Raw genomic sequence first — 14293 nt, forward strand, 5'->3', positions numbered from 1 at the left:
ATGTCGTTTCAGGGGCAAGCCTTGAGACAAAAATCTGCTTAAGCGGTGGCACCGCAACCAACGTGTTGCGGACAGTTAATGTAGGAGCTGGAGGCGATTCTTCAATCGTTACAGCACTGCTGATATAGACTGAGGATTGTGGTGGTGGAATTTCTTCAACCATTGTAGTGTACCAAAACCTTATCAGGCTTTAGAAGGCACTGATTGTCCGTGATCGAGCTTGGTAGGTTGCGTATTCTTGCTATGCTCGGTTCTAGCTTGTCGGATTGGTCGGGGTTCTTCCTCACTCGATCACTTGCGGCTACGCTAACACATGCAAATAGTTAATACGCAAACGGAATGTACAATAATATAGACAAAAAGAAGCTTAATAGAAAATAAAATGCAGAACAAAAAGAGATTTCGCGCCGACACACGCTTCAGTGGAGTTTCCTTCTAAGAATTACCTAGTAGAGGAATCTAGGTGTTAAGTTCCTCATCTCTACCCTCTCGACCATGGTAACTTTCGATTTTTTATAAGTTACCCTACTTTAAATTATATTTAAGTTTTCTATATATTCGACATCTTCCCTTCGTTTACTCGACAGACCATATTAGGAAAATTTAGCAAAACATTATTTCATTAATCACTTCATGTGAATTTTTATTATAAAAGAATTCATGATACTCCGTTTGTTATATACATATGTGATATGATTACCAATATTTACAAAATTAATTCAAGTTTGAGACGTTCTCGGATAATTTCATTCGATTAATAATTAGGCACATTTATATTATCATTTGTATCATTAAGGTTACCTATTGAACTTCTACTTTGTTTAAGTTAACTTACTCAGATGTCGTTTTCTTACGGTCGTGGTACCATGACGAAGATGAATGACGATGATAATGTTGTGTTGATAATGTATAGTACTATATGAGAAAATATACAGATAATTAATATAAATGTACCAAAAATTAGAATTCTTTCATTTTTATCGTATCCACGAGTATGCCTCAACAATTTTCCATTAGCATTATTAATTTTATGTTACTAATTTAATACAAATAACTAGAAGACACAGACGATGTAATTCGTGTCGCTCTCAGCAAATCATAGCAGCAATGAGGAAAGATTGATACAATAAAAATGAATTGTTGTTGCATTGTGGATTTTGGTACTTGTGTAGCACTATGCACTACTCATCCACTGTAGTTTTGGTCTTCAGGCGTATGCGCCTGTATGTGCTCCGTTAATATTCAAATCAAACTTGGCCGTGATCTTGGGTGTATGTCGGGGACGGTCAGAATCAGAATCTTTAGTGCTCCGCTAAGCAGCCAACTTAGTTGTGATCTCCGACCAAATTTATGCACCCAATATATAGTTGTTCACTAGGGAACACGGCGCTCTATAGTTGTAATAGAGGTTAAATGAACCATTAGTGGCCCACAGAGGCTACCATCCGCCAGTGCCGAGCTCGATGAGCCGAATTTCTGGGGATTCTACGCCTGTATTGGAGAGATATGTATGGTTATAAACTACACTCACAATTATTTCTACTTCATACCTGAATTAATTAACGAATTTTGCACTGCACTATATATGTATATATATATTTGTATATACATACACGTCTATCCTCACATATATTCTCACTTGGGGTTGATCTGGTATTTTCCTCTGCCAGATTATATAATTTGCAGATTCACGTGGGATTAGAAAATTTAGTGGCCGAGAGACAATAACACGTCTGCTTTGTCTAATTGCTTTTCTCTTCTGCTAAGCTCGCTTCACTTCGACTGTACTCCACTGCACCGCATGGTAAGCCGAGCTTTTGCAAGAGCTTTGCGAAGACAGTGATAACCAAATGCAGATAGTGAGATGACTAAGTTAGGGTGCGTCAATATTTAGAATACCAAAAAAGTTGGGAAATTTGGAACTTCTTTTATTACAATATATTTTTCGCTCACTACACACCCCCACCCCAGATAATGGCACAGGGTATATCCGAAGAGACATTATCGATATCGCCTTATTATTGTGATTTCTTAATTCTTATATCTTTTAAATGAAATGTACCAAGTTTTTTCCCATTTAGGTCTGCTAACTCATAATAATAAGAACTACGTTTCTTGATAACTTTTGCCTGAATAAATAAAGGTGCCAACTTAGAACTAAACCTTTTTCCAACATTACTTTGAGTGAAATTCCTGGCAAAAACTTCGTCACCAGTATTTAGTTGAACATTTCTGCTTCTTAAGTTGTATCTATTGGCATTCTCTTCATGAACTTGGCTTATTTTATTTTTGCGTCTTGTCGAGCCAATTGTAAAGCATCGGGTGACTGGATTGCAACGTCATCACATAAAAATCTAAATTACGAAGCAGAGTATAGTCTTTCCCATTTAAGATCATATTTTGACCGAAAGCTAAGAAATATGGTGAGTAGCCAGTGCTTCGATGCATGGTGGCTCTTAGCACCCCGCTAATGGCACTTAGATTTGCATCCCAATTAGTATGATCATTGCCAATATAAGCACGTATGGCTGCTAAAACTGACCGATTCAATCGCTCGCTTGCGTTAGCCTGAGGTGAATAGATGGCTGTACAACGATGTGTTATGCCAAACTTGGTTAGGAATGCTTCGAATAAACTGGACTTAAATTGTGACCCGTTATCTGTTAAGATGACTTCTGAACTCAAATGTGTAAAATATATTATTCTCAAGATAACTACAAATTCTGAGAGCCGTACATTTCTTAAGTGGAGAAAGAAAATGAAATTTGGTATGGTGGTCTACTAGGACTAACAATCCTATGTTTCCGGACTTTGTTCGGGGATAAGGACCTAACAAATCAAGATATAATTTCTGGAATGGCCGGTCCGATGTCATAGGTTTCCCCATAGGCGGTCTTAGCACTATATTAGGAGCTTTTGTGCTGTGACACACATTACAATTTGATATATAATTTCGTATTTGGCTAACCATTCGTGGCCAAAATAAATATCGTTTTAATTTCTCTACTGTCTTTGCCATGCCATAATGTGCTGAGCCTGGTGCGTCATGAGCTTGATATAAAACTTCCTGAACAAGTCCTGCGGGAACCCATAATTTCCATACATTGTCGTTTTGTACTCACTGCCTTTGTTAAAATCTGTTCGTTTATACACATATCCGTCTATAACTTTAAGGTCAGGTAGTTTAGCTTGATTCAGCTGATTCAACAGATTTAAACTGATCTGCCTGTAAATTCACTATTGGATTAACGATATCGAATTCCTCTACAGCTGGTTCATTGCGACGTGACAGAGCGTCGGCAACCACGTTCTCAGAACCTCGTCTGTGTATAATGGAGAAAGAGAAAGCTTGTAACTTCATTGACCAACGAGCCAGTCTTCCGGATAAATCCTTCTGCCTCATCAGCCACTGCAAAGATGCATGGTCTGTGATTACAAGAAAATCTTGTCCCTCAATATAAGAACGAAACTTCTTTATTCCTTTCAAAACGGCAAGACACTCCAGTTCGGTTACGGAATAGTTACGCTGGGCTTTTGATAGTTTTTCGGACATGAATGCTATTGGTAGTTCGATCCCATCTCGTTCTTGTGCTAAAACACAACCAATTCCGTATGAAGTAGCGTCACACAACAAAATAAACTTTTTCGAAAAATCAGGCGTTATTAATATTGGTGCTCCTGTTAGACAATTCTTGAGTGTAATAAAAGCTTTGTTGGCATCTTCATTCCAACTAATCGTTTTATTCCCTTTCAACAACTCAGTCAGTGGAAAACTAATGGTGGCATAATTTTCGACAAATCGTCGATACCATCCAGTTAGACCAAAAAATCGACGCAACTGTTTTATAGAGGATGGAATGGGAAAATCGGTGATAGAATTAATTTTATCTGGATCTGTCATTATCCGGCCTTGTCCTATGATAAACCCAAGATACTTAATTTCGCGCATACAAAATTTTGATTTACCCACATTGATAGTTAGATTAGCTTTACTTAAACATAACGCTATTTCTTGTAGTAGAGTAAGATGCGAGTCAAAATCATCCGATAAGATAAGTAAGTCATCTAGATATACAAAAACTCTAGTTCGGAGATGTGAAGGTATAACTTGATCCATAAGTCGACAGAGTGTTTGAGCTGCATTACACAACCCGAATGGCATCATTTTATATTGATAGAGAGGACGATTTGGAATGGTAAAGGCGGTGTATTGCCGTGACGGCTCATCGAGTGGTATTTGCCAGTAAGCATGCTTCATATCCAATCCCGTAATAAAACTGGCTGGCGGCAATCTACTTAGTATGCCGTCTATATGTGGTAGTGGATAAGCATCTCGCCTTGTTACCTTATTTATCTCCCGCGAATCAAGACATAGTCTTCACTTGTCTCCTTTCTTTACTAACACACAGTTACTGCTCCACGGACTGTTGGAGACTTCGATAACATCTAAAGCAAGCAGGTTATCAACTTCTGCAAACATTAATTTTTCAATAGCTGGTGAGACCGGCCAATGCCGTTGCTTGATGGGCCTAGTTCCTTCTACCTCTATTGAGTGTTTAATTAGACTAGTGCCCCCAGACCCTCGTTTCTAAATGACGGAAACATTTCAATCATGGCCTGAAGACGTTTTTCTTCTTCTACTGATAATTTATGAAATTTTGGTTGTTCATCTTGCGCATCAGACGACCCAACATCAAGTTCACATATCTCAGTTGGAGCTCTTATTTTATCAATTAATCCAAACTTTTTCCAGAAATCTATTCCCAGATAAACATTCTGTTTTAAATCAGGAATAATAAACTATTCCAAACTATCAGATTTCTCACGATATCTCACTTCAGTTATAAGTTTTCCAACCACATTACTTTTAGTTCCATTAGCCGTTAGAATGGCTCCTGAACACTTTTGGATTTGTTATTTGCTAATAATTCTGTTGCTGCTGTTCCACCTACGCAACTTATTGTCGCTCTGGAATCTAGTAATGCTAAATATGGTTTACCTTCAATGGTTACTTCAGAATAAAGTCGTTCATCCGAACTCCAAATAATAGAAGAAATTATTTTCTTAGGTTTATGATTAAGCTTAATAAAATCTAAGCTTGCGAATATTCTTTCACGAGTTTTCTTATAATTCTCTAATCTTACATGGTAGGGAACAAAAGAATTATTACTAACTATTTTTTTAGTCGAGACAGTAATGTCGTTTGAATCAATATCTCTTTTCGCTTGTGTTGATTGCGATTCAAGTTTATTCTCAATATCGGATTCTTGGACACGTCCGCAGTTCGGTTTCCCGATGGATTACATTTCTGGCAACGTGGCTTAAAAGTCTCTTTAGCGCCACATCCATAACAGAATATGTTACGCTGCTCTAAACAATCGTCGAACCTGTGACCAGATTTGTCACAATTCAACAAATTGGTGCAGAAGATTTCTTCTGGAATGCTAATATTTCTTCTCCTAATATTTCAGAGTCTCTTGACTGTAACTCACTTTCATCATTATAAGCTATCTCATTTACGTACGAACGAAGTGTTCGATGCTTAAAAGACTTTACATCAGAATAGAATAGTTCATGCTTCCGCACGGCCTCGCGTAACTGAGATCTCTTAGAAATTTTTAAATGCAATAGCTCATGGTGTAGACTGGGTTGAGAATTGCGGATCAATATATCGATTATCTGGTATTCGGACAAACTCCTTTGTAGTCTATCTGCTAGATCCTCAATTGCAAATTGAAAGTCGTCAAATGGTTCATTTACCCCTTGATGTCTTTTTCTATCAAATCTAAATCTGTTTCATCTTCGTCGAATCTTTCACGAAACTCTTTACAGAAGGTTTCCCAAGTGAAGGTGTCATGGTTACGATGGAACTTCCAATACCAGTCACTTGCCTTGCCATTAAACAATAAATGTAGATGATCACACAAAACTTTGTAATCTCTATTAAGATTTTGATCTGTAAGAGATCGAACTCGATGGATAAATTCGTCCATATGTATACATTGTTTTGACCCGTCAAACTTAATTCTCCAATTTTGAATAATGTTCGATACCTTTTCTGGAGGTATACTAGAATAAGATTCAGATCTGGGTACGCTGGTTCTACCCTGATTTGTATTGACTGCCGTACTATTGTTTCTGACTTGACTAGAGTAAAAGTTGTCTTGCGGTGGTATACTGGACTGAACTGAAGATAAATGTTCATTAACTTCAAGTTTTTGGATATAAAAGATGTCAGTTCTTCCATCATTTGCGCCTGTTGAACTGCCATACTTGCTTGGATATATATAGTTAGCTATTTCTACTTGCGACATTGGTTCTACCAACCGTCTCGTAGATGATCTGGTAGTCATACCTGAATAAGTAGTAGTTGCTCGGCCTCTACCTCTATAATTCTTAGCCTTAGTTCGCACTTGCTGGTAACGAAGCTGCTGCATTTAGTTCTACTGATAAGTTGTTATTTGAATAACTCAAAACAGTGAGAGTACAATTTGTACTACAAGTTGGACAAGCCGTTTTTCTCTTATGGCTTCACGAATACAATTTGCATGGAACTTATGGTTACAAGGAGTCTTAGCTACAAGTTCTGTATCTACTAAAACCTCATTGCAAATACCACAAAATGGGCTTTGATCTCGCAAAGTCGCTTGAACATTATCGGTGCTGCGTTCGAGTGGCATTTTGAATACAAATTTATCAAAATCATATAAACATTACGTCTGTCTTTCAACGTAATGGAATCTGTACGAATATAATTAACTAGCCGTAATTCGTTAAGAAGGAAATCCCTTATTGTATCTAAAGGCTATTTTAAGTTTGTGATATAATTAATCTTGATGGACATAATCTGATATAAACTGAATTATGTAATCCTTATCATGATGATCGTTTTTATTTAAATACATTATAGTCTTTCTTGAAATCCAAATCAGTAAGTTCGCCACTAGATCGTCTTGGTCGTGCACCCCGAAAAACTAAGTGCCATCGTTGGATCCAAAGTGTGATTCTAGTGTACTACTATTGAAATATCATCCAAGAATCATGAGTGAACGCAAAGCTTTATAATAGGGAAAGATTAAAGAATGTGCACCAGAAGTCTCTAGATCTGTTTTGGTCGATAAATTACTGAGTAGTAACTTACATCGCATATTCCTAAACCAGATTCTAAAACACTTCCATATGAACCTCAAAAATCCAGTCCTATTATAATTAAGCTATTTGAAATATTGGATGGAATAGACTAGTGAATGTGGGATATTTATGTTTTTCTTGCTCGGGTCCCACGCTTGGGCGCCAATTTTACTATGTGTAGTGTACCAAAACCTTATCAGGCTTTAGAAGGCACTGATTGTCCGTGATCGAGCTTGGTAGGTTGCGTATTCTTGCGATGCTCGGTTCTAGCTCGTCGGATTGGTCGGGGTTCTTCCTCACTCGATCACTTGCGGCTACGCTAACACATGCAAATAGTTAATACGCAAATGGAATGTACAATAATATACACAAAAGAAGCTTAATAGAAAATAAAATGCAGAACAAAAGAGATTTCGCGCCGACACACGCTTCAGTGGAGTTTCCTTCTAAGAATTACCTAGTAGAGGAATCTAGGTGTTAAGTTCCTCATCTCTACCCTCCCGACCATGGTAACTTTCGATTTTTTATAAGTTACCCCTACTTTAAATTATATTTAAGTTTTCTATATATTCGACATCTTCCCTTCGTTTACTCGACAGACCATATTAGGAAAATTTAGCAAAACATTATTTCATTAATCACTTCATGTGAATTTTTAATTATAAAAGAATTCATGATACTCCGTTTGTTATATACATATGTGATATGATTACCAATATTTACAAAATTAATTCAAGTCTGAGACGTTCTCGGGATAATTTCATTCGATTAATAATTAGGCACATTTATATTATCATTTGTATCATTAAGGTTACCTTTTGAACTTCTACTTTGTTTAAGTTAACTTACTCAGATGTCGTTTTCTTACGGTCGTGGTACCATGACGAAGATGAATGACGATGATAATGTTGTGTTGATAATGTATAGTACTATATGAGAAAATATACAGCTAATTAATATAAATGTACCAAAAATTAGAATTCTTTCATTTTTATCGTATCCACGAGTATGCCTCAACAATTTTCCATTAGCATTATTAATTTTATGTTACTAATTTAATACAAATAACTAGAAGAAAATGCTATTAGCTACAAATCTAGCAACTTTTTATTTTTTGTTAGCTATTTTAGCAATTTTACATTTATATTTTACTTAAAGCCTTTTTATTTTGTATTTTTGCCATTCACTGCAAAAGTTGCGATTAATAGTTCACTATAAAATCGATACTTTTATTTAACTGAATGCTTAGATTATATGAGCTACTTGAGTTCACTGAGTTGACTGCATTTCCAAAGTTCCTTTCTATCCTTTTCTATCCTATAGGTAGTGGCAGGAAATGTAACTTTGTGCCGGCAGGAAATGTATGTAAAGAAGGAAGCATCTCCGACCCTATAAAGTATATATATTTTTGATCAGCGTCAACAGCCGTGACGATCTAGCCATGTCTGTCTGTCCGTCTGTCCGTATGAATACCTAGATCTTAGAGACTATAAGAAATAGAGCTATAATTTTTTTTCGACAGCATTTGTTATTTGCACGCAGATCAAGTTTGTTTCAAATTTTTGCCACGCCCACTTCCGCCCCCGCAAATCAAAAAAATCGAATAACAAGCGTAATTTTAAAGCTAGAGTTGGAATTTGGTATATACAATAATTACTATAGTATTTATGATTCCTGAAAATTTGGTTGCGATCAGATAAAAATTGTGGAAGTTATTAAAGAAATACTTTTGTATGGGCAAAAACGCCTACTTACTAGGGGTCTGAGTTGCTTTGGCCGACAATCTGATATTGTGCCGACTATGGTATATTTTGAATGGTGTACTATATCGATATAACAAACATACCATTTGGTATATTTTTAAGTATTTTCGGTATATTTTGAAAATGATACCGCAATATTTTGCCTTTATTAAAAGTGGGTAGCGGGTATCTGTAACTTTCTTACTTGTTTATTATACATATTCTTAGACCAAAAGAACAGAGACAAGAAACCTTTATTCAAATTTAGCTCAACATAAAAAATTATCAAAAATTCTCGATATATCGATTTTTTTTTATATTTCTTAATATCATCGAGTGATATTTTTTAAAGGGCGATCGAGCCATTTAAGTATTGAACAGAATCAAACATATCCAGAAGTTGATTGTCATTCAATCCCGACAGTTTGAAATGTTTTCGCGTTGATTGAGACATTTAACATATCTTTCTGTGCGTAAAAACTGTGCAATAAACACAGCAGCATTTTGTAAAAATACTTTGTCGCAGTATTTTCGGTAAAAAAAAAAGTACGCCCAAGGTCCATGAAAGTCGCGAGACACTGTTGCAGATGTTTTATATTCTTAAAGAATTTTATGATAAGTGTCTACAGGCACTAGTACTAGTACCCTTTCAAAAACGGTTACAGTCGGGTCTTATACACTGTTGCTGTGACGAAGACAAACCTGAAGATGAAGCTGAAGACGAAATGCTTTCGATGCGAGTAAGCTAATAGGTTGCATAGTGCAAGACGGATTTGTTGATTTATATCTTTTGAATAGCGACTGAGTCAGCTGTTAACGCCCGGCAATTGAATCGAATTTTGTTCCCAGCACAAAATAAATAAAAGGTATCGATATTCCGATACTGGAATGTATGTGGATGTCGAATCAGCTATTCCACTCACGAAAAATAGACAACCTTTTGGCAAAGATGGACAATTAAAATAAAAAACCAAGCGTAATTTTGAAGCTGAAGTGTTTTTGGGTAGATACAATAATAACTGCATATTTTATGATTCTTGAAAATTTGGTTGTGATAAGAGGAAAATCGTCCAATAAGTTTGCTTTGGCTGACAATCTAGTATATTCTGCACTATATGGTATATTTTGAATAATTATTATTATTATATTATTACACCAAATATATAGCCTTGGTATAATTTTAAGATTTTTGTGGCATATTTTAAAATTAATAACGCGCTCTTTAGACTTTTAGACTTTATTCAAAATGGATGGCGGGTAACTCGCAGTCGAGAACAATTGACCGTACCTTTCTTGGTTTTAATGGAATTGTGTTGAAAAATGCAATTTCGTCCATAGGAATAAGAATGAGGGCAATGATAATTATGCTTACCAGGGTGAAAACAGAAAAGCTAGTGTAATATTTCATACTTACAAGACATGGGTGTGAATATTATTCATCCAAGTATCCATCGTTTGAATCTGTCTATAATGAAGAAAATAAAAATACTAAATAAATATCCATTAGTACGACATATATATTAAACAACTTACCCTGAAGAGCAATCAATTGTTGCCACGCTTGGCTTTGCAATATGCTCCGAAGTTTTCTGTGCTTTTGAAAGATGCAATGGTGTCTTTTCGTATTCATTCTCAGTCAATTGATGTGCCAGTCTGTTTGAGTCAACGCCTTGGTCGCTTACAATCGCCGAAACCTCAACGAAAACAAGTTTAGAGGTAATGATGAAGACTATTAATAAAAAATATATACTTATACTATTTGAATGCCCTCAGTGGCGCATACTTTTTAAATTTATATTTTTTTTTATTTCTTTCTATTGCTTTTGGTAGTCTTCTTCCTGCCTGAGTTTGATTACTGTTCGCGTGATGGAGTTTGGGATAAACACTTGCATCATTGAAGCAGATGCACTTGGCCTAAATAGACAGTTATAAACATTTTTTTTCGTTTTTATTATAACATACATACATATGTTAAATCTTTGAACATATTGGCACAAATCATATAATCCATACATAGATGCTTTAACTCTTGAAGCAAAAGTATCATTAGTAACAGGATTATTACGACTCCAGAAGAGCCGTGCGCTGCGATTATAACCTCTCTTCGGCACAATTCGAAATTCGAACGCAGCGCGTAACGTAGGTCACACGATCAGTTCAGTCGCAGATCAAATACGGAATGCTGAGCTCGAGCGTATTTCATTGCGCTGTGCTTTCGTTTGTATGTGTGCGTCTATGTATCTACATGCTTGCCTATATTGGTATGTGTATGCATGTGAAGTTTTGCAACGTGCAGTGGCTTCGCAGACAATCATCTAGCGCACGTTAATTTTGTTTTGCCGCGACGAAAGTCTCTAAGAAGAAGACAACAACAATTGCTCGTGTCAATTGCTTGTGCGCCTGCACAAGGACTGCGTTGGCTCTGCTCACAGTTTATAACCCCAACATACTGTGGTGTGTGGTTTGTTTAATGCGATTTATATTTTTCATTCCCTTTCAAGCTTACTGACAGAAGTAAGAATGATGATTTACAATTTTACATGAAGCCGTAATTCTTTTTGTAAACACCAACCATCAAGTATATTCTTAATAAATAATTTATAGTTATATTTAAAGTGACATTTTCTTTTGTTATAAATAATGTTTAATAAATACCTCAAAACCAGCAGACACCAAGGCACCATTATCGAGAGACAATTCAATGACGTTTTTATTAGTGTTCTTTGGAGATGTTTTTCAACCTCTGCTACTGCCGATTGTTGCATTAAATATGTATGTGGCAAGGCGTTGGGATGAGAATACTTTGCCCTTGGAATCATAACCGTTTGAGAATAATTTCTTTGTGATGCTTTAGTATCATCTATTTGAGAACCATGTAAATCAATATTGTGGTTATTGTCGACGATGGGACTCCTTCTTTGTCGTTTGGCGATATTTTTATTGTTTTTGTATGTGATGATTCGGAATAGTGGCTGCATTCACTATTTGAGTCAATGAGAATTGCCTGCCTCTCGTTACTGCGTTGCTTCCATGGTAAGGCATCTGATTGTAGTTTACGAGACGATGTCATTATGTACGGATGATTATAATCAGATGGAGTCTTAAGGTTACCCCTATTAGGAACTTTTCTTTTCGCATAATTGAAAAGCAAGCAAGCTATTAAGACAACAATCACTGTAATCATGACAATAAGGGAGATTAACAGTATTTTTAAATTTAATTGACACGACGAGCCCGTATACCAGCCAAAACATTCACAAACGGAAATTTCACTTAAGTTTGGTGTTATGCAAATTCCATGATAATTACACTTATTACACCCAATCACTTTGTCGGAACATTTGCGTCCAGGATAGTTTGTGTTTTCCGATTCATCGGCATAACCATCGCGGCATACACAAGTATAACTGCCCACCAAATTAAAGCACGTTGCATTCATTGAACAATCATTGAAAGTTTTATGTTTACACTCGTTGAAATCTTTAAATACAGAAATGAAAACAAAATAAATTTTTATATAAATTTGTACTACTGACCCTTATTACTAATCTGCATACAACTCTTAGATTTTATCAAAATAAAAAAAAAATGGACACAGTTCATTCGATTATTTTCTGGTTGACTATCCCGAACATTTTTATACCCGCTACCCATAGGTTATTATAACTTTGTGCCGGCAGGAAATGTATGTAACAGGTAATCAGCGTCAATAGCCGAGACGATTTAGCCATGTCCGTCTGTCTGTCCCTATGCAACACTGGATCTCAGAGTCTATAAGAGATGGAGCTATAATTTTTCGACAGCATTTGTTAAGCTTACACGCAGATCAAGTTTGTTTCAAATTTTTGCCACGCCCACTTCCGCCCCGCAAATCAAAAATCGAACAACAACCGTAATTTTAAAGCTAGAGTCGCTAATTTTAGTATATACAATAAACTAATAATAATAACTATAGTAATTGTGATTCCTGATTTGGTTGCGATCAGATAAAATTGTTGAAGTTATTAAAGAAATATATTGGCAAAAACGCCTACTTATTAGGGGTTTTAGTTACTTAGGCTGACAATCTGGTATATTGTACCGTCTGTGGTATATTTTGAGTGTGGTACTATATCGATTCATATTTACAGTATATTATTTCGGTATATTTTGGGAATAATAGCGCAATTTTTGCTTCTATTCAAAATGGGTAGCGGGTATCTCACAGCGAGCACACTCGACTGTAGCTTTCTTGTTTTTTAACTCATTTATTTAACAGTATAGCACTAGGTTACCTTTTCCTTTTTAAAAACCGGATCATTTTCGCACTCGTCATCAACAAAAGCCGAGACGATAGTGGCATTTCTCTCTATTCGTATGTCTTTATGTCTGGCCGACTATCTATCTGTTGTAGGATTTCGAGTAATTTATATTGTTCGTCAGTACTAAACCAACTGAAGAAGCGGATACGTAAAACCTGTAGTTTGTTTTGCACCCCAAAAATTTAGTGAGAAAATACATATATGTCCCAAAATGCATATAATATATTTCGAAAATGGATCTGCGAGACCAATAAAACCCCTAATGAAGTGTAAGTAGAAGAAAAATTAGTTTAAAAAAGAAAGGCGAAAAGATTGACAATGCTTACCTAGAGTTAGTTTGCTAATTTTCATAAGATAGCATTTTTCTTAGATTCGACCAAATTAGAGCAAGCCAGAAAGATTCAGTCGAAGGTGTGATACCCGATAACAATTTTCAATAAAACATATTCTAATTAGTACTACAGTCGAGTGTGCTCGACTGTGAGATACCCGCTACCCATTTAGAATAAAAGCAAAATATTGCGTTAATATACTCAAAATATACCAACATAATATACCACAAAATACCAAAAATTGTATAATTTGTATATTGATATGGTACTACATTCAAGAAATACTATAGAGTGCATAATATACCAGATTGTCAGCCAAAGCAGTAAGTAAGAGTTTTTGCCAATAGAATTCTTTAATACTTGGAATTTTTTTTCTGATCGCAAACAAATTATTAGGAATCACAATTATTTTAGTTATTATTGTATATACCAAAATTCACCTCTAGCTTTAAAATTACGCTTGTTATTCGAGTTTGGTCAATTTGTAGGGGCGGAAATGGGCGTGGCAAAAATGTGAAACAAACTTCATCTGCGTTCAAACAACAAATGCTGTCGAAAAAAATTATAACTCTATCTCTTATAGTCTCTGAGATCTAGGTGTGTTCATACGGACAGACAGACGGACATGGCTAGTTCGTTTCGGTTGTTGACGCTGATCAAGAATATATATACTTTATAGGGTCGAAGATGCATCCTTTTACCTGATACATACATTTCCTGCCGACAAAAATTATAATAACCCTCTACCCTATGGGTAACGGGTATAAAAATACAACATAAATATCCA

General features: G+C 35.8%; 1 protein-coding gene across 6 annotated transcripts in view; it reads right to left on the reverse strand.

Moving 5' to 3' along the window:
- LOC133846993 (forkhead box protein D4-like) overlaps positions 1-14293 on the reverse strand; it is a 29530-nt gene that overhangs the window by 14356 nt on the left and 881 nt on the right. For 3 of the 6 annotated variants that reach the window (XR_009895103.1, XM_062281699.1, XM_062281701.1), the window contains exons 1-3: positions 11529-11735; positions 10407-10567; positions 10288-10338 (exon numbers count right to left, since the gene is read on the reverse strand). Coding sequence is in view for 4 of the 6 variants with exons in the window: in XM_062281699.1 (XP_062137683.1) it covers positions 10288-10325 (38 nt within the window). In the remaining 2 variants the exon portion in view is untranslated. Of the gene's footprint in view, positions 1-10287; positions 10339-10406; positions 10568-11528; positions 11736-14293 lie in introns of those variants that run through there. The other 3 variants (XM_062281700.1, XM_062281702.1, XR_009895102.1) reach the window with 2 other exon arrangements.

The sequence above is a fragment of the Drosophila sulfurigaster genome, chromosome 4 (genome assembly GCF_023558435.1).
Source record: "Drosophila sulfurigaster albostrigata strain 15112-1811.04 chromosome 4, ASM2355843v2, whole genome shotgun sequence".
In the NCBI taxonomy this organism is placed as follows: Eukaryota; Metazoa; Arthropoda; class Insecta; order Diptera; family Drosophilidae; genus Drosophila; species Drosophila sulfurigaster.